The 22091-nt window shown below is 34.2% G+C and overlaps 1 protein-coding gene across 31 annotated transcripts in view; it reads left to right on the top strand.

Moving 5' to 3' along the window:
• Nucleotides 1-22091, top strand: part of Crem (cAMP responsive element modulator) — a 74866-nt gene that overhangs the window by 38822 nt on the left and 13953 nt on the right. For 10 of the 31 annotated variants that reach the window (XM_078023375.1, XM_078023380.1, XM_078023379.1 and 7 more), the window contains 4 exons: nt 1579-1725; nt 4537-4634; nt 4989-5131; nt 14473-14661. In XM_078023375.1, coding sequence (XP_077879501.1) covers nt 1579-1725; nt 4537-4634; nt 4989-5131; nt 14473-14661 — 577 coding nt within the window. Of the gene's footprint in view, nt 1-1578; nt 1726-4536; nt 4635-4988; nt 5132-14472; nt 14662-20665; nt 20953-21383; nt 21715-22091 lie in introns of those variants that run through there. The other 21 variants (XM_078023387.1, XM_078023386.1, XM_078023385.1 and 18 more) reach the window with 11 other exon arrangements.

Here is a 22091-nt window from a genome sequence, read left to right as displayed (position 1 = left end):
TTAATCTCCGCTGCCCCCTCATTTTTTGCTTTATGTCCAACTGTTACCTAGGCTCAGATCAAGGTCTGTTTCAAGCTCTGACTTGCACACAAAGCCTTCACTTACTGTTCACGTCCACACTGATCTTTCAATTCTGTATTCTGAAAACATTCATGGTCCATAAAGAGGAGCAATTTGTTCTATGCTTTTTGGTGTGCTACTGTTTCTTAGGTCTTTTATCAATTCTGTGCTCTACCTTAGTGAGACTAGTATAATGCTCAATGCATATTTGTATTGTATGGATAAAAGATTTAACTTTCACACTGCCAGAGAAATTTGCTTTCTAGGTGAATGACATAAATAAATCTTACTGTTGTAAACCCAATTTTTAATGTCTTTTGAAGTACTAGTAAAGCAGATTGTATTTGTATTCTTTAAAGGTGACATCACACACAGAGGCTTCTTTCAAAAACTAATATCTTTTGGTTCTGCTCCCACTCATGGTAGAAACAAGTGGCTTTCTAGGCATGGTGGCATATAACTATAATCCCGGCAGCTCAGGAGGCTAAGGTAGGAGGATCATAAGTTCAAAGGCAGCCTCAGCAACTTAGGGAGACCCTGTCTCAAAATAAAATACAAAAAGGGCTGGAGATGTGACTAAGTGGATTCAATCCCCAGTACAAAAAACAGAAAGAAAGATACAAATGGCTTATTTTATTTCCAAGGTCTTTGACTGTTTTGAGTAAGTCATAGTAAATAGTAAATCTTAGAGAAATGAAGCAAAATTTCTAAAAGAAAACTGGCCTATAGGACAGAATTGTTTACTACTTAGAAACCTTAGCAGGTTTCAAGTTCAAGGGAGTAGAGGTATTTTGTCTTGCTGGTAGGGATCTCTGTTGAAAACAAGAGTAACTTAATGACTACATGCTCTTCTCTGCTTAAAGCTAAGTGAAATTTTGGTCCTCTCTTTGGATGCTCCGTCTCTGGGGAGAGGAGGAGTGCCAAGAGGCCATGCCAGCTCTGAGGCTTTCTCTCCATCAGAGATACTAGGGCTTGAAAGGACCTGAAATTTCTTTGGTCTGGACCTTTTTTATGTGATTATAGGGGCATAAAAATTACTGTGACTTATTATTAAAATAGAGACAGGGTATCAGCTTACATCTAAAATAGTATTAGAATTATTATAGATCTTATACATATGTGTGTAAAAATTCACCATATTGACATTTTATCTTCGATTTCTCTTAAGTTGGGGTACTTTTATACTTTAGCCTCAAAAAGATGTCACTGTTAGTAGTCATGAGGTCGTAGTGAGGTAGTTTAACTGCTTTAGAACCTTGTGCTTGGAACATTCTTATCCATCGAAGCATGGGCACCAAAAGTGAGGAGCATGGGTTCTTTAATATCTGTCACATCAGAGAATGACAGTTCCAGGACAGTGACCAACTCCTAATGGTAAGTACCCCAGCTGATTTGTCATTTCTTAGAAGCAGGAGAAAGAAAAGAGAAGTTAGTCATAGTAGTGAGTGGTGTTTCTTAAAAATAGACAATAACAAATTAAGGTTCAGCTTTAATCCTCAATGATGATCATTTTTGCAGGTTTCTGTAGCTGGATCAGGCACTGGAAGAGGCTCCCCAGCTGTAACCCTAGTGCAATTACCTTCGGGCCAAACTGTACATGTCCAGGGAGTAATTCAGACACCACAACCATCGGTTATTCATTCACCACAAATACAGACTGTTCAGGTTAGCTTCCTTCCTAGATGATTTGTCGTTGATTTCTCATTGACTTTCTTGAGACTTTGTTTTTCTTTTACTACTAATTCATTTATCTGTATGTAGATTTTATACTCAAATCTTTTAATTAGAAGTTTGAAGGGATTTCTTTTTTTTTTATATATGCTGTGCCGTGTATCCTGCTAAGTGCATAGATTTGACTTAAAAGTTGAAGTTTTTGTTGTCTGCTTTTAATTTGCAGAATTAGTAATTGCTAGATAAGCAGTTCGTGTCTTCTTCAAGTTGTTTGTGCTCATACTCAGATTTATTTAATAAAGCTCTCTAGTGGTACTTTAAAGTATCTTGAGTGTTCTTTGGGAAAGATGTCTGATCATGTAATATAAAGATTTTAGTACTGATTCTGTGTTTGTGTATATTCACGTTGGTAGGTGGGTAGAAATTTAATTTTTTAAATCAGTGTATGTAATCCTTAGAAAGTGATAATGATGTTATTTATTTTGGTGCTGGGGATTGAACCCAGGGCCTAATGCATGCTAATCACACATTCTACCACTGAGCTGCACCCCAGCCTGAAAGTGATATGGTATTACTGTCACTTGAGTATTATGTTTATATGTCATGTACCTCACTCATATTAAACTTTGGCTTTTGTACATGTTAATGTGGTTTGACCCAGAGATGTATGGTACTATTTATCAAAATTTGTTACAAATCCTTAACATTTCTTGAAGGTAAAAAAATTTTTATCTGTAGATGTGAATTATTAATTATGCATTTAGAAGCATACTTTTCTTATTTACTAAACTTATATCTTTTCTTAAGTCAGTTTGTTATTATCCTTTAAATTTCAAATTATTTGAACCCAATTGATGGAAAAAAAATCTGTGAGGAAAATTGAGATACATCTACTTAGTCTTGTCCTTTACCTGAACATTTGAGTAGGGTCTATCACAGAATAAGAATGAGGCTTATAGCATGACATTTGATTTGATAAATCCACATGATTTAAAAGCTTGGTTATCTTTTCAGTATAGGTATCATTTCTTTATTATTATTATTATTATTTTTGGTATTAGGAATTGAACTCAAGGGCACTCGGCCACTGAGCCACATCCTGAGCCCTATGTTTTGTATTTTATTTAGAGATAGGATCTCACTGAGCGACTAAGCACCTTGCTGTTGCTGAGCCTGGCTTTTAACTCATGATTTCTCCTGTCTCAGCCTCCCGAGCCACTGGGATTTCAGGAATGCGCCACTGCACCTGGCTCTTTTTAAATTTAATTTTATTTTTTTAGTTGTAGATGAACATAATACATTTATTTATCTATTTATTTGTTTATTTAATGTGGGGCTGAGGATTAAACATAATAGGCAAGCACTCTACCATTGAGCCACAACCTCAGCCCTAGGAATCATTACTAGTTGTTCAAAAGTATAATTCTCATCATTGTCTTTTATTTTCTGAGGTGACTCTTGATTCCAAAAATTTCTAATTCTTTCTGACTCTAATAATAAAAGAAGAAAGTCATTCCACACTCTTCTTTGTATTATGACTTTTATTTGGCTGCAGATATTTTAACTTAGTTTTAACTTGGTTTGTATTAGAAGAAAATATTGTCTTATAAGTAGGCTTTTTAAATCTTTGTTGAATTAATGGTTTTAATTGTCTTTGTAGAAATAAGTGCTGGTGGATCTTAGAATTCTATATATTAGACATTGGGAAAGACAATTTCCCTGCATGAACTTTCTAAAATGGGTAAAATACTAGCCTGTTTCACAGAAGAGAGTTGCTATGGTATTGGTTATATGACAGAAGTATTAAAGCCCAGTATAAAATGGTAAATTTTAGTAGTGATATTATGATTGTCTAGTGCAACAACATTTTTTTTTTTCAATAAGCTCCCCTTATTTGTGAGGTGTCCATTACCAGAGGTTGTGTGGTCATATGTGCTTTAGCAGTGATACATTCTGGCATGCATTCTGGATATTTTGGTAACCTCTTAATTTTTCCCAAATCAAATTCTCAGGTAATTGTAGTATTAAGTAAAGTGAGTTTTATAAACTCAGCTCCTCGAGTCCCTCACAGTTAAATGGCTAAATATATTGACAGCAGACATGTTGTAGCAATTCATTAGTTTTCCGACTTTACCAATCCAAATATTGTATTCTTACATGACTTGAAAAATGAAATCATGCTGAAAATTCCGATCCTTCTTTTTAAGGAGAAATCTCTTATTTGTATTTTTAAGACTTAATTCCATTAAACCCTACCCTACTCCTTGTAATATAAATCCTAACTTTATTCTGGTTTATACTTTTGTTTATTTAAATGTTTTTTCTCCTTTGGCCCTATTTAATACCTATTTTGAAAACCCAGCTCAAGCCAGCTATAGTATAGTGGAAAAAAAAAAAAGTGAAATTGAGGGCTTTCTTCCTGCCTCTATCACTGGCTTACTCACTCCTTGCTGGAATTATAAGGGCACTTTCAGGGTTAGGATCTTGACTCTGATGTATCATGTTTTGCTCTTCCCAGTGAAGTCTCACTTGACATTTGAACCACTCTTTCTATTGCATTTTCATAATATTTATTATCTATACCATTTCTTTCCATACATTTTTTTTTCAATAACTTTAATGTTTATGTTTGTTTTTCCTTTCTTGAACCAGATCATGAGCTTTTTAAATTCAGGTTCACTGTGTTTTGGGGCTCCACAGCACCTGGCTCAGTGTTGTACACAAAGACCCTTAACTACCATTTTATTTTTTTAACAAGGAAGATTTTATATTTTGTGATGCATTTCAGAAAATCTTATGTTATAGGTAGCAACAATTGCAGAGACAGATGAGTCTGCAGAAACAGAAGGTGTAATTGATTCTCATAAACGTAGAGAAATCCTTTCACGAAGACCCTCTTATAGGTGAGTTAACTGTTAACTACTAGAATGATACTTTGTCCAAGAAGGTAGAAAAATTACATTTTTATTCTAATTTATTTATTTTTTTTGGTCCAGGGATTGAACCCAGTGGCACTCAACCACTAAGCTACATCCCCATCCATTTTTTTGTATTTTGTTTAAAGACAGGGTCTCACTGAGTTGCTTAGGCGCCCTCACTAAGTTCCTGAGGCTAGCTTTGAACTCCTGATTCTCTTGCTTCAACCTCAGCTGGGATTACAGGCATGTGCTACTGTGAAGAAAAATTACAGATCAAAGTGATTCTTTTAAGTCTCATTCATGCATCTTAATCAGTTATGTTGTTAAATTGTATTTTAGAAAAATACTGAATGAACTTTCCTCTGATGTGCCTGGTGTTCCCAAAATTGAAGAAGAAAAATCAGAGGAAGAAGGAACGCCACCTAACATCGCTACCATGGCAGTACCGACTAGCATATATCAGACTAGCACGGGGCAATACAGTATGTATGCTGCGATTAAATATGATACAGTGCTAGCTTTAAGTCTTCTCTAGTTATAATGAAGCAATTCTGGTTTTGGTATTAAATTGCTTCATTTTAAAATGCACCATTAATACCTAAACTGTATATCTTAGAATAAAAAGTACATGTTAAAGAAGTGAAAGATTTGTATTGATAGCTGTCATATACTTTTGAAAAGTAAAAATTTTATTGCTGAATATAGAAAAATTGGGGTTAAAAATAAAAGGAGAGTTTTTTTTCCTATTTATGTTTTATTCACCTTAAGTAATAGTTTGAAAGTTATTACTTTTTTTTGATCTTTATAATGAATGCAAATGTAAGATATAAATGTTTGTATTTTATTCTTTTGTTGGCTTTTGTTACCAACATATACTTACTAATCTAAAAGAGGTCCCTGTGTTTTCTAAATTATGTTTTAATGTAATTCTGTTTTCACTACTCTCTACTGTTAATTTGTGTTTCAGTTTTTCCTAAAAGAGAAAAAAATTATTTAATTTTAAAACTATAGCAAATGGATAGTTTATTTTATTTGAGATTTTACACACCAAAAGCTATAAATAAACAGATATATTCACATTTAGTCTTGTGCATTTTAATGGATTGTTAATTCTATGATTTTTGCTCTAATTAAAATATTAGGTTTTCTTTCCCCTCAAAAGAAGAATGATAGATACAGAAAAATAATTTTTAAAAAGAGAGGGCAAAGAAAAAGAAAGGGGAAAGGATGGGACGGGGGTGTGGGGTAAGCAATGTCAGTATTGAAAACAATGTGATATTAAATCGTGTTTGTTCAAATAAGGTGTTAAGATTGTAGATATATTCTCTATTTTCCCCTTTAAAAGTAACAATCTCTAGAAAAATTTTAACTCTATTAAAATAAATTATATTCTTTCATATATAGTTGTTGGTTTTTAAATTTTTTTAGAACTTTTTTTTTGTGATGGATTTGCAGTATGAAATTGTTAAACTAATTTTCCTTTGGTCATTTTGGGCAGCTTCTATCATATACCTGTCAGTATTAGGGTGTCATTTATTCATGGCCCCTATAGGATGCTGAGTGGACATGTCCAAAATGTCCAAAATCAGTGTTTTAAGAGAAGAAAACCCCCCACTGCCTGCAAGAATTAGACTTTGAGGTTTTCACTATTGTTTCTCTTTTATTACTTCTCACTTGTGTGCTTTTCTCATCTGGCCCACTGGGTATATGTGGTGGTAGTTTTAGCTCTGTACATCAGAGTTGTCACCTGGTATGTCTCTGGAATTTGGCACCAGGCTTCAAAAGTGCATAACTTCTATCCCTCATTTCCCAGAGGGGTGAAGCAGACCTGGGACCTGCTGGAGTAGTATCCTCACTGGGTAGCCGTGGCCTTGAGCAGCTTTATCCATTTACCCTGGAGGGCTATACACATGTTAACATTTTTTGTTTGTGTCATGAAAAGAAAAAGATTGGAATTACTGCAGAAATAATGTTAAGACTTTTTAAAGTTTTGGGGATGATCAGAGAGGCTTTTATTTTGACATTTCTTTGGCATATCTTAATACTGCTTAGTAATTCTCAAAGAAGCAGTGATCTGTTTATAAGGTAACAGGGGAGTGAGTGTTAGAGGTTAATTTGCCTAGATTAATGGGTGAAAATTTGAAATAGTAAAAACATATGGAATTGAGACAATGCTAAACCTGGAGATGATGTAGGAAGGCACCCTCTTTCTGCTATTTGATATCACAGTGATCAGAGCTAAAAATATTATTTTTGCATCTCAAGTTTTAGTCTGAAGTGAGAGTAATGTATATTGCTAAATTCTAGGGTCAATGTGAAGACAGAAGGTGATAAAAGGTAAATGTAGTGGGGAAAAGACATGCAACTATTGAAATATAGGTTTGCTGTGGCAGAGTCTCATTTATGTTATGTTATGTTATGTTATGTTATGTTATGTTATGTTATGTTATGTTATGTTATATTAGGCTTTTCCCTCAGCCAGTTCCTATACTTTGTTCCTTGTGCTTTTGGTGCTACCGTATAGCAGGGGACTCAGCATTAAAATTCACTGTGTATATACAATAGGGGGAGGTGTAGTCAGGAGCTATGGTTGAGAACTAGAAAACTGCATGTTTAGAAATTAGACATGTATCTGTTTGCCATGTAAGAGGTCATGGAGTCTGTCAGCTGTTTTAATTTGGACCTATACAATATGATTCTGATGATTATTTCAGTAAGAAATGGTGGTGGTTCTTTATATCTGGTCTGTAGATAAAATTACCACACAAAGTAACATCACCTTTGTTTAATACACTTTTGGGGACATTTAGTGACACTTCTTTATGTATATAACTCATTTGAGAAGTAAATACTAACATTTATACTTTTAAAAATCATTTATGGACTTTAGAGAATAATATATATTTATATGCACACAAGATCCATTTTAATTAATCTTATTTCTTACTAGAAAAAACAGATATTAATGCCTTAATATTATATCTAAAGATCTAGAAATAGAAACAGTTACTAACATCCTTGGGATTTTGGAATAGAGGACTTTATTTTACTAGAATTTCTGAAAATTTTTCTGTGTGTGTTTTGGAGACTCTTTCATAACCTTTTATTATTTATTTGTTTTTTGGTACCAGGGATTGAACCCAGAAGCACCTAACTTCTGAGTCACGTCCCCAGCCCCCTTTTTAAAAAATATATTTTTAGTTGTTATTGGACCTTTATTTATTTTTTATTTATATGTGGTGCTGAGAATCAAACCAAGTTCCTCATACATGCTAGGCAAGCACTCTACCACTGAGCCACAACCCTTGCCTCCCCAACCCCCCAGGTCTTTTTTGTATTTTATTTATATTCAGGGTCTCAGTTCCTTAGGGCTTTGTTAAGTTGCCAAGGCTGGCTTTGAATTCATAATCCTTCTACCTTAGCCTCTCGAGCCATTGGGATTACAGCCATGTGCCACTGCTCCCAGCTCATAACCTTTTATTATAAAAGTTTTCCTTTCCGATTAGGTTTAATTCTTTGTTCAACATTCATCCATGCATGACTTTCCCCCAAACTTTGTTCTTGTTCTTTAAGATGATTATTTTATTATTTTTAACTTTGTATAATGAGTTGACTGGTATTAAAAAACAAAAAAAATTAAATGTGTTTAAGTTGAAGAAATAAAAATAAAAATATATGTAATCAAGTTTTCCCATATAAAAGTAATTACATTTTTAATAGTTGAAAGATATTGACAGAAGTTAACTTTCTTTCTTAATTCCAGCTTTTTTCTTTTCTTTTTTCTTTTTTTATTTGAGTAGCAGGGATAAGTTGCCTCAGCTTATTTTTTTATCACAAACACTAAGACTGGAATAAGTTTAATAAGACTCGAATAAGTTGGAATAGGATACTACCAGGGTGTAGACTTAAGGCAGAGACTTAAAATAGGTTTTAAAATTTTTAAATATAAAGCCAGGCATGTTAACACACACCTATAATCCCAGCTATGCAGGAGTTTGAGGCAGGATGAGTCCAAGTTTGAGGCCAGCCTGGGCAATTTAGTGAGATCCTGTCTCAAAATAAAATAAGAAGGGTAGGGGGATGTAGCTCAGTGATAGAGCACTTGCCAAGCATGCATGAGGCCCTGAGTTTAACCTCAGTTACTGGAAGAATAAAAATTAAAACAGGGTGGGTTTTATTATTGTAGAACCAACAGAGCTAGGCCGTGTAAAACCTTTACTGAAAGTAAAGATCTTAGTGTATAGAGTTGCTGTCTAATAGTTAAGTGGGACTGAGGGTGTGGCTCAGTGGTAGAGGGCTTGTTTAGCATTTAGCCTTGGGTTTCATCCCCGGCACAGCCAACAAATGGTAATGTGATTCTGGTCAAAGAAAATCTGTTCTATCTCAGGAGAATATATGAAAGATGGCTACTGAGAGATTCTTAAAATTAGCAAAGAATGTTACTTGCTGCATCAGATGTTTAATATATTCAGTAGACGGGAAAATTCATAAAAACAAAGTAAAAGAAGAAAAGTATGCCTGCCACCATACTATACTCAAACTCTTTCCTTACCAATTAAAGGCTATCACTTTAGACTTCAAATTGTTCTAGAAAAATGTTGTATGCCTTTACATTATTTTACTAGGAATTTTGTTAGAATAGGTCTCTGTTAACTCATCTTTACTGGAATTCTTATACATGAAAGGTAAGTAGGTCAATCCACTATCCACCATTATGAAAAGACAATGTGAACTTTGCTTAAATAATTCAGAATTCTTAGGAGACTCATAAATCAACACCATTTCTTCATGAAAGAAATCTGTACACATTCTAAAGTAAATGCAGTTGCATTTATTATTCTTAGTAGTGACTTAGCTTATATTCTCCCAGGGTAACTGTTGCAAAACCATTTAAAATACTGTTTCATGTAAATATGGCTCTTTAATCACTATTTGCCTCTGCCTGAGCAAAATAGTGAAGCCTTATCTCAAAATAATGATGATGATGATGATAATAATAATACAAAACATTTACATGGTTTATTTGAATTAGCTCATATGTACAAGTTTAGAATTAAAATATAGCATCTAGAGAAAATTTAATTTTCTCAGATAAAATTTTTAAAAATATTTTTAGTTGTAGATGGATACAGTATCTTATTTTATTTACTTATTTTTTTATGCCGTGCTGAGAATTGAACCTAGAGTCTCACATGTCCTAGGCAAGCACTCTACCAATGAGCCCTAACCCCAGCCCCCTCAGATGAAATTTTAATTTGGACAAATTCTACTTCCTCCTTTGTTCATGGACTTTTTTTTTTTTTCTTCCAGTTTTCTAACCTATGTATTTATTGTACTGGGGGTTGAATCCAAGGATGCTTTACCACTGAGCTATATCCCCACCCCTTTTTATTTTTGAGGACAAGGTCTCACTAAGTTGCTTAGGGCCTAAGTTACTAAGTCTGGTCTGAACTTGTGATCCTCTTGCCTCAGCCTCTTAAGAGTCACTTGGATCACAGGTGTGCACCATCTCACCTGGCTCTGCTCTTTTTAAATTCATCTTTCTTGTTATATTTGTTGATTATATAGGACTTAAAATGTTACTTTTTCAGTTAAAAATTTTTACCAAGATTGTTGAATTTTCATCCCATAAGTAATATTCTCCATGCTTTTAATGATATTAATAGCTGTTAGAGAAAAGTGCTCAATGGCAGCAGAAGTAGCAGATTTCCAAGCAATTTTGTGTTCCAGAATTTTTTTTAAATGTATTGCCTTAGACTAGCTGATATATTATCTGTATATCCAGGGGATATGGCACATTGAGAAGAAGGGGAAGCATTCTTGGGTTAATACTTATTTGAAACTAAATATTATCACCTTATAAGAATGTATATAAAGATGTTTGTATGATCAGCTAAAACTAACTTAGAAGGAATATACTGAGTAAATTGATGTTACCCTTCCCCTCTAAAATTTAAAAAATCTTAAGGTCATCATGTTGAACATTCAACGAGTAAGTGTTGAGTGACCTGCTTGCTTATGGGGTATAACTCACATTATAGGTTAATTATGGGATATAACCCACATTAGACTTTAGCCAAAAAAAAAAAAAAAAAAAAAGTTTAGGTAGTTCCCAGAGCAATTAGGATAATAGCAACCTAACCTTTGTCTACCAGTATTGTGAGCTGATAGCATACTAGCAGGCTTGAATTAATTTGTAATGGAAATTGACATAGAATTTAATTGATTATGCACTCTAAAACTGTTCAATTTTAATTCAATTTAAATTATTTTATGAAAATGTTATTGTTTATTTTAAGTAATATTTTTAAGGATTAGTTAAAAGAGAAAAAAATAAGTGTGTATATAGACATTTACTTCTGCTTGAGTCTCCATCAATATCATGGACCAGTGTGGATTCCTCATTGTTTTCAACAAAAATGTATATGGTCATAGTTATAAATCTTTTTGCCTCTGTTGCATGTGTCACTCCAGGAAAGCATTAAGAAAGCCTAGGTCCCCTGAGTAAAATGAATAGGAAATGCAAAGGTATTTTATTTTCATTGGTCACTAAAAACTTTTAATAATGATTAGTCAGATATGCAGGGTTTGTTTTGAAATACTCCAAGGGAAGCGGGAAGGCAGAGGAAATGAATGACAAAAAGTTCTCTTTACTCTTAATTTGTTGGAAATTTTTCACTGAAAGTTTTTTAAAAATGCTAAAATAGAACTTGTCCAAATTCAGTTAATTTTATCTTATTTTTTTCTGCTATTTATCTTGATTTATGTTTACTGAAAACAGATTATCCTATCCTTGAATATTTTGAAACCTAAGAAGTTTTCTACTCAAATCTTTGAATACAGATAGGCACACAAAGCCTGTTTCCAGGATCCTGAAGCATTGGTAAATCTTGTTTATTATCAAACAAGAGATAATATTTTGAATGGGAATGTCCTTTGCCATTTGATAATGCCAAAATTAAGGGTCCCTTCAGTATAAAAAATGAAACTAGGTTCAAAGCATGAGACTTATCAGTAGAAATATTTTTCCCCTGGAGCCCACTTGACGGGGAAGGGGGGTAATGATGGTATTTGTTTTTCATATCTAATTATATGTTGACTTCATCAGAAAATAACATGGCAAGAGAAACAGATCCTTGGTGTGTGTGTGTTCATAGTATGAAAACAAAGTAGTATGGGTTGGAACTTTAGGGGAAAAATTATTGGGGAAAAGGAGGAAATAAAAAACAAGAGAAAAGGTAGATTTTTGTTATGTATTCCATGATTCTAAGTACCATTCCAAAAGCTTCATAATTGTATTGGTGTTGAAAATTAATTATGTAATAGGAATTAGAAATCATGTCTCATTTAACTCTTTTGGAGTCACAACTTTATAATATAGTATGTTGTGAGAAAATGGTAGCCATTCATTTCATTTATTGAGCTCCTGCTCTGTATTAGGCTTTGTGCTTTTACACATCATGGTTCTAATGCCTTTGGCTCTTCCCTTTAAAGCATTATTTCTATAGCATCAAACTAATTATCAGCTGAAAACACGCATTCAAATATAAAATTTATGTCTAGCCATGAAGACCTAAGAGAGCAATATCCCTTGCTTTTTTATATTTCTCTTTTTAAAAAAGTTAGGTCTCTCCCAAACCCCTTAAATATGAAGGCCAAATCCTTGGAATCTTTGGAGAGTTATAGTTTGAAAATATTCTATTTTTATTTTGGTATTATTTTGGTACTAGGGGTTGAACCCAGAGTACTTTACCGTGAGCCACATTCCCAGCCCCTCTCACTTGTTCCCCACCTTTGCATGAACCCCCCCACCCCCGCTTTTTTTTTTATATTGAGAGTTGAACCAGGGTCTACTGAATTGTTTCGGACCTTGCTAAGATGCAGAGACTGGCCTTGAAATTCTGATCCTGTTGTCTTATTCTTTTTTATTTTTGTTTTGAGACAATGTTTGGCTAAGTTGCCCAGATTGGCTTAAGCTTTTGATCCTCCTGCCTCAGCTTCCCCGGTTGCTGGGATTACAGGGATATTCCACTATGTCCAGCTGAAGATATCCTATTTTTAAAATGTGTACAGAATATAATGTCCTAAAGAAGCCTGGTAAATTAATATTATCACAGGGTTTTTCAGCTTTAGTACTTCAGCATTTTGTAACTGATTCTTCAGTTTCTGTCAATCCTACTCTAATAGTAACCTGTCAGTGAATTAAAAAACGGCATGCATTTGTATTGAAAACTTTAAAAGTGTTAACCCATTTTTCTGTAGTAGGTACTAGAATATTAGGTGAAAGAACTGAAAATTTGTTGTTGTTACTTTTACTCTTTCTGTAGTTCTAATAGGCTTATGTTATCAGATTATCACCTAAGTGGTCTTTGCTTAGATGCTATTAAAAATGTTTGAAAATGACTTGAATGTATTTGGAGTATGTTTTAAATACTATTATAATATTCCTATTAGGCACTTACCTTTATCCATACATGTTGTTATTCTGGTGATGGGCTTTTAAAATCTTCATTGTAAAGTAGTTAGCTAGTTTATGTATGATTTTTTTTTCTTTTTTTAAAAAAGGATAGCCATTGGTTCTGATTAATCTCTACTGTTTAAACTAAAACATGCAATCATAATCTTTATGTTAAAGTATAGCAGACCTCTTAGATATTTTAAATAGTACATTTTTGTCCATTAGAGAAATGTTAAAACATTTTAGCCATTTATTTATGTATTTTGGAGTGCTGAGGATGGAACACAGGGCCTCACATGCACTAGGCAAATGCCCTATCACTGAGCTACATCCCCAGCTCTAAAACAAAACATTTGATCAGTTATTCTTTTGAAACTTTTCACCAAAACCAGTAAAAGTAATTGGGGTGTAGCCCCATCCCGACCTGATTATTTTTCTCTTGAGAGTAGGCTCTTTCTATCCAAGATAGGATTGATCTTCTGTTATTAAAACAATAGATAAGGGCTGGGATTGTAGCTCAGTGGTAGAGCGCTTACCTATAGTCAATATGTTAACTTTTAAACATGACTAACTAATCTCAGTATTTAGAGAAACCTTACCTCATTTTTGTTGTATTCCAGACATTTAGTAGAGATAAATATTATAGCACAAATTCTTTCAATAGAGTTGACTGGTAAAGAACTTTTCAACTTAACATTTTACATTACAGGATTCTTCTGCCATAGTTAAAGTTATCGTTTACAGTTTTATAGTCGAGTTTTTGGATACATGTTACTTTAAAAGACACTGTCTTTTGACGATAAATTAGAAAAATAGCTGAATGAAGGTACGGAATCATTATAATTGCAATGCTTAATGGAAATTCCACTGAGCATTTCTTAAGACTTAGAAGAATGTTATTTATAACTAAAAATATAGGAGAGAATGGAGAACACCAAGAAGCTGGACATTCTCCCATCTATCTCGCCACTCTCTTAAATAATTTTAGTTGGATGGATCCCAGGGAGGATAAAAATTTTATGGGTCCCAGGAATTTCTAAAAGTTCAAAATATTAAATATACTCAGGTGTTTGTAAACTTTTAAAGTCTTATCCCTGGCCTGGGGATGTAGCTCAGTGTTGAAACACTTGCCTAACATGTGCAAGGCCCTGGGTTCCATCTCCAACATCACAGAAATCAATCAGTCATTCAATATCTTCTCCCATAATGAAGCTGATGTTCCTTATCAATTCAGCATATAAAAATAAGGGTAATTTGAGAATGAGAAGTAATGGTAATACATAGACCCAGAGTATATCTCCCAACATGGGGTTATTAAAAATTAATCCTGAAATTCTCTAATATTTCTTTTCTTTTTCTATTAAGTTGCTATAGCCCAAGGTGGAACAATCCAGATTTCTAATCCAGGATCTGATGGTGTTCAGGGACTACAGGCATTAACAATGACAAATTCAGGAGCTCCTCCACCAGGTGCTACAATTGTACAGTATGCAGCACAATCAGCTGATGGCACACAGCAGTTCTTTGTCCCAGGCAGCCAGGTTGTTGTTCAAGGTATATTTTATTAATCTAATACATTTAGAATACCTATGGATTATTGATATCACACCCTTTAGTGGTGATTTTAGAGTTTGGTGAAATATACAGGAGATAGAGTTTGGGGGTGGGGTGGGAAACACTTTAAAAAGCTTGAAGGAGAAATATTTTAATACATTAAAGAAGTGAAAGAAATTATCTGACTTTCACTCTTTAGCAGTTTTTACTGGTTCTAAAGAAAGGCTAAATTCAGAGCAACATGATAGACAAAGGGAGTTGGAAACATTAATGAATTTTTAATTAGGTTAATAGCCTTCTTTTGGAAGTCACAAATGCTGTACCTCCTATATTTCTCATACCTGTTTTATGAAGAGTTAAGTATATAGTCCACAATGCCCTGAATTTGGGTCTTTCCTCAGCTATTACATTCAAGTCTAATTTCTAAACAATTCATTTCAAAACAAATGCAGTGTGTGTGTGTGTGTGTGTGTGTGTGTGTGTATTAGTCTGTTATATTTGAATTTTACTGTACCCATTCTAGCTCTTCTGAAAGCTGACAGTAGTGAAATAAAAGTTGGGGTGTAACTCTGAACTTTTAGGATTACCTAAGATTTAAATTAAATTTTAATTAAATATTATTTGAACTTCATTTGTGCTTATGATAACTGTAATATGTATATTTAATACAGTTTTTAAAAATTCTGTGTTTTAATTTAATTATTTTCCTTGGGTTCATTTGCTTAGGTTGCATAGCAGTATTTTAAGACAAGTGATACCAGTTCTTTTAGTTTGAAAGTGTTGCAAGTATGGGGAAAAAAACAGGTTATAATTAATATAGATTGTAATAAAAGTATGTGAAGAACTGAAATAGTAAATTAAAACAACCTTATATTTTTCCCTTACTCATGAACCTTATGTATCTAAATGAATAATCTTATTTATTTATTTTTAAAAATTGTAGTTGGACACAATACCTCTATTTTATTTATTTATTTTTATGTGGTGCTGAGGATCAAACCCAGTGCCTCACACATGCTAGGCAAGCACTCTACCGCTGAGCCACAGCCCCAACCCCTAAATGAATAATCTTGAAAAATAGTCATTTTTCTCATCATCTTTTTACATGGAAAGATCTGAAAATTTGAACTGTAAATAGAGATTGTTTTTATAATTTTTGTTTTATATAATATACATGTAAGTCTTGTGTTTGGGGAGTATTATGTAAGAACTTATCTATTTATTTATTTTTATGATTTGGGGGTACCAGGAATTGCAGGGATGCTCAACCATTGTGCGACATCCCTAGTCTTTTTTTTTTTTTTTTTTAAAGGACAGGGTGTCACTAAGTTGCTTAGGACCTCTCTAATTTGCTAAGGCTGGCATTGAACTTGCCATCCTCCTGCCTCAGCTTCCCAAACCAGAATTCTTTTTCTTCTACAAGTCACAGAATTATTTTTCTACATTATCTTCCATGAACTTTATAGTTTTATATTCTTAATCCATCTAGGACCCACTTCTGTGTGGAAATCCGTTTTTAATGTTTTCTCCCTATACTGTATCCCGAATCATTGGTTTGTTCTTTCCTCATTAATTTATGGGGCAACCTTAATTATACAATAGTTTCTTATGTAATTTTGGATCTGTCTCACAACTCTGTTCTATACAATTTATCTTTTTCTTTATGCTAGTACTATACTTTCTGTCTTCCAGAACAAGTTCTTCATCTTTCTTTTTTCTTTTTTTTATGCTGATTTAGCTATTTGAAACATGACTCTTTCATATATTTAGAGTAACTGAGTTTTTAAGTAATAATAATAATAAAAAAACAGTGATAAGACAGCATTTAATTTATAGATTAAGTTGGGGAAAGATGAAGTTTTTATAATGTTGTTAAAATGATAAATCTCAAACTACAAGTTTTTCACTTAGTAAGATTTTATTTTAAACAGTTTAAAATTTTTCTCCATGGCGGTCTTACTCAACTGGTTCCTGAATGCTTTGTGGTAGTTTTTGCTATCATGAATTGTACCTTTTTTTTTTTTATCACATTTTCTAATTGTTGCTGGTATAAATAGATATTGATTTTTTAATAGTTGATCTTTTATCTACTAACCTAGATAAATTCTAATTACTTTAAATAACACTGATTCTTTGTGAATCCATTTGTGAAACTTTGTAAATATTTACACCATATATAAATAATGTTTCTTCTTGTCAAATTTTTTTACTCTTTTTTTAATCTTTTTTTTCTCTTTTTCCTCTCTCCTTCTCTTCTTCCTCTTCCTCCTCCTCCTTCTTTTTTTAATATTAGTGTCTAGGAGTTTCAGTTCTGTGTTAAACATAGTCGGTCAGTGGGCATTCTTATCCTGAAATTAAAGACAATATTCCCTATCTATCTTTTACTCTAATATCTCACTGAAAGGCAATATCAATTTCATTTTGAATTCTTAGTTCTTATCTTGATTGATTCTTCTGCAGTACTTAATACTGTTGACCTCTGCTTCCTTCACTTTTTTAAACTGCATTCTCATTCTCATTCTCTCCCTTTTTCTGCCTTAATTTCAGTCTCTTTTGTTGGGCTAATCTTCCTCTGCCAGTCTCCTTAGTGTAGTGGTATGCCCTAGGATTGTATCCAGGGCCCTCTTCCCATTAGATTTGAGCATTTTTCCTGGATAATCCATTCACTGTGATGATGCCTCTTACTCCAACTGGCTAGTTAGATGTCCACACTCATCTTTGATTCCTTAAGACCAGGCTTGACTTTCATTTTTCCCTACCACAAATCTCCTTTTGTTTTCTGTATTTAAGTAATAGACTACTTGTCCTTTGCTTTAAGCTCAAAACCTGGCTTACTCTTTCTGCACCTCTCCTCCCAAAGCCACTTTGTGTATTCCTCCCCTTAACTAAGTCACACATGTTTTCTACTCCTCCACACCCCACCCTAGTTCAGACTGCCACACCTGTGTTTGGTGTCTACATCAGTTGTCTGCCCTGAAGCTGGTAGTTTTATTGTTTTGTGTTACTTGGAATTGAACCCAGAGCCCCTTTATCACTGAGCCACATTCCTAGTCCTTTTGATTTTGAGACAAGTTTTCACTGATTTGCTTAGGGCCTCACTAAACTTCTGAGGGTGGACTCAAACTTGTGATATTCCTGCTTCAGTCTCACTAGGACTACAGGCATGTACACCATGCCTGTCTTCTGAAACTGGTAGTTGTAAAAGAGCTTTCAGATTTTTCTCATTATACCAGAGGCAACTTCTTCCTTCTTGTCTTAGTTTTCTTTATTTTTTTGACGGGCGGAGGGTATGGGGGTCAGGGAATTATTTCTAAAATCTCAGCTAGACTCTTTTCATTGCCTTCCAATGATTCTAGAATCTACTAGTCTCTCTCTTTTTTTAAAAAAAATATTTTTAGTTACAAGTGGACAAAATAACTTTATTTACTTTTTATGTGATGCTGAGGATGGAATGTAGTACCTCACATGTGCTAGGCAAGTGCTATACCACTGAGACATAACCCCAGCCCAATCTCTCTTAAAAAAAAAATTATTGGGGAGGTACTAATATTTCTTATAAACAAGTCTGTATCTCCAACTTTTTTTTCTTGTATATTATGCTCTCTATGCTGCAGTTTAGTCTTCCTAAAATTTACATCTAAACACACATCCTAATCCATTTGACTGTTATAACAAAATAACCAGAGACTGCGTAGCTTTCACAATACATTTTTTTTTTTTTTAACATTTCTGGAGGCTGGGAAGTCCAAGATCAAAATACTAGCAGAATCAGAATCAGTGTCTGCCCAGGGCTCACTTCCAGGCTCAGAGATGGCCATCTTCTTGTGTTTCTTCAAGTAACAAAAGAGGTGAAGGAGCTCACTGGGGTCTGTGTTGAAGGGCACTGACTCCATTCATGAGGGCTCTACCCTAAAAACCTAACCACATTTGTACTGGGGCTTAGGATTTCAACATAGAAATTTGGGGTGGGTGACATAAACATTCACTCTATAATGTCATATCAACCTCTATTTAGAACCCTTAATTGAATCCCTATTATTTGCAAGATAGAGCTCAAAATCTTTTATGTGGCCCAAATCTTGGTTTGATCTCGGCCTTGTCCCTTTACTGGCCTCTTACCTCTCTCCTTCTCCCTCTTTTGAATGCAGCTCTATTTCTTTCATTTTCTCTGATAGGCCATGCCCTTGCTCCTGTCTAGGGCTGTCATACTTACCTTTTGTTTTTTTAAGAACACTTTCCTCAATTGTATGCATTATTCAGATTTCATCTTAGATGACCCTTCCTCTAGGAAGACTTCTCCGATTCTCCATATCTGGCTTAGACAACCCCTGGGTCCCCACTGCACCTTATTAGGTATTGTATCACACTTGTTGTGATTTTCTATATCCTGCGTATATGGTAAGTTCTGTTTGGACAAGGATCCTTAGTACCCAACAGAGTCCCTGGCATATGATAAATGTTAAATATTTACTGAACGAAAGCGAAATAGTCTTCCTCCTTAAAAATGTTATTAATTCCATATGCTGATTGAATGAGTTTAACTAGTATAGGGGAATATATTAAAACTTTACTAATTGCAGCTAATTAACTAAGCAATCAATTTCCCTCCTTCCTTGCTTTTCTTTCCTCTTCTTTTCCACTAATATTTCCTGAGCATTTTTGTGCCAGTTTAAAGAGACATTTGGCTAAAAATCAAATTGAACCTTTTTATTTTTTTAAATATTTTCTTGGTTGTCAGTGGACTTTATTTATTTATATGCAATGCTGAGAATTGAACCCAGTGCCTTACACATGCTAGGCAAGCGCTCTACCACTGAACCACAACTCCAGCCCCCAAATTGAACTTTTTAAGTCTGAAGTAAAAATTTACTAGTAGTATTCTTTGACCCAAACCTGAGGTATGACTGGACAGAATAGAGTTCTTGATGGAACCCCCTGATTGAGATTGATATCTAGGGTGATCCCCAGGCTTACTTTGTCCTATCTTCTGTTAAAATCCCAAGCATCTTTGCAGGGTCTCTGGAAAATTACTAGAAACATGGATACTACCTGACATATCATGTCCAGAGCATCTGAATGTAAAGTTCCTGCCTGCCTGGAAGATGCTTAATTGGATAAAGCAAAAAATATGGTGTAATGTTCTTTCATTGATATAAAGTCAGGATGAATTCTAATCATATAAGGGAATGGCCTTTGTACAAACCATTGATAAAAATAAAAGGTCTCAGTGACACATCACTTATTTTTATGCATTAGAACTGCAGATATTTTTTTTTCTAGGACATGATCTATTATTACTGTTGAACATTTGCCAGCTTTGTGTCCAACCATGCTATTGTTAAATTTTCTATAATAGTCTGACCCTTCATGTGCTGAACCTTCAAATTATTCAAATAAAATTTTACATTTAAAAATTTATCAATAGTAATTGTGCTTTATTTATGAATTTTTAAAATCACAAAACCCTTTTCAAGGGGCTTTAGTCAGTAAAATAATGTATTAGGTTGAGTTACAAATTGCTGTTTATATAGGCCAAAATGTTCAAATATCAGAAAGTTCGTATGATTTAATGTAATAGTTGTGGAAGAATGTTATGCAATGCTACATTGGCACAGTGAATTTTTAAAATTTCTGTATCTACTTTCTACATGTAAAAATTAGCAAATTCTGTGTCATGTTAGGAACAGCTGGTTTTTATGATGTTGTAGCAAATGGTTCAGCAAATGAAAGTGAACAAAAGCAACTGGATGTTTCTTACTTGGTAAATTTAGAAGTGTCTAAGAAGGACAGAGAAAATTTTTATGCTGACTGTCAGTGTATTTGTGGATTTTTTAAATCCCCAGAGTTTACATGTGTAAGTACTTTTTCCCCCCCTCTGAATTATGAGAAACATATAGGCTTTATTCCTCTTATGTTCACCTAGAAACCTTGGACACAACAATAAAGAAGTAGTTCCGTAAGATATAACCATGTAACTTTTAATGCTAATGAGACTTTTTTTTTTTTTGCCAGAAACCATTGTAACAGATTTTTATTTAAAAATGAGAAACAAGAACATTAAGATGGTTTATTACAGGAAGAGTTTTTATAGGGCTTTGGTTTCAGTGAGCTGGTCTGTGACAAAGCAAATTGATGGCTGTGATAGGCTAGTGATGTCATTGTGATGTCAATACTCCTACTTATCTTGCACATGCTTGCTAGTTTGGAACACTTTATGTTGAACTGTGATAGGGGAAACAAGACAGTTCTGTATGCAGAAGCCCATCATGGCTGTAACTGGAGATGAAACAGGTAAGAATTTTAAAGTGGGATTTAAATTAATTCTGCAGATATTTTTGAAGTTTAGAAAAAGTATCTAAGAATATCTGAGTGTTCGAAAAAGTATTACTTTCTAGTTGCTTAAGAATAAGAAGTTTTTAGATATATATGTCTGTACATTATTAACTCACTTCTTTAAGGCATCTTGGTGTAATTGCTTCTTTGCTCCGTACTGTACTGCTTGCTTGATTAAAGTAGTAACCCTCTGTGCCTCTCTTTCTCCCTTCACCATCTCTTTCCCTCCTGCACGCAGCTCTGCCCTACTAAAATAAGCTATTATTCCATCTGCAACCTGTTGCAAATTCAGTCTAGCTACAAGTTAAACATAGTGTTCACCATGGTAAAAAATTAAGCTTCCGATTTCATTACTGCGTATAAAGGTAGCTCCAAACAGGATAGGAGAAACCAATGTGCTGTGAATGTTTTGCGTGCCTACTTGTTTCTTTCCTCCTGTATTTAAAATGGTGTCTGTTCCTCAGCTAATTGAGTTCAAAGGGCTGACGTCATTACATTTCCTGGAATCGTGTTTCAGCAGGGAAGTGGAAAAGTTAAACTCCAAGCTAGCTGCACATTGACGTCAGCTCCGAGTCATGTTGTGATTTAGTCAGTTCCTTTCTGCTTTGTCAAATGCTGCTGACAGATTGAGTTAACTAGCTCACTACTGCCTCTATCTCCAAGATCACCCGTAGACTGAATAGTTTTTCTTATAAGCCTTACTTTAACATTTCTCTTGAGGTAAGTATCTGCTTGAAGAGGGAAACCATTTTATGCCACCTGTACTGCTTGCCTGAGCAGAAGTTGGGGGCTGTCAGGAAAAATTAAAGGGTAAGATTGTGCCTCCTGATGAGGCTGCTGTCCCTGCACGTGCTTGGTGACAAGTGGCCTATATATAGCCTGGAGGAATTCTTTGGCTTTTGCTGGATCTATAGGAACTTGGGATTCAGAGTGCTCTCTGGTGCCCAGTCAGGGAAGTGCTTGTCTTTTCATTGTTCCCCACCCCCTAGCCTCTGGTATTTAAATTTGTAATCAGTAATTCTCTTTACTGTGGTTTGATTTTCTTAGTTACATATAAGTGATTTTGAAAGATTTAGTTACTAGTGACCTTTGTGTGC

The sequence above is a fragment of the Ictidomys tridecemlineatus genome, chromosome 10 (genome assembly GCF_052094955.1).
Source record: "Ictidomys tridecemlineatus isolate mIctTri1 chromosome 10, mIctTri1.hap1, whole genome shotgun sequence".
NCBI classification, from domain to species: domain Eukaryota; kingdom Metazoa; phylum Chordata; class Mammalia; order Rodentia; family Sciuridae; genus Ictidomys; species Ictidomys tridecemlineatus.
This window is presented reverse-complemented; position numbering and strand designations above follow the sequence as displayed.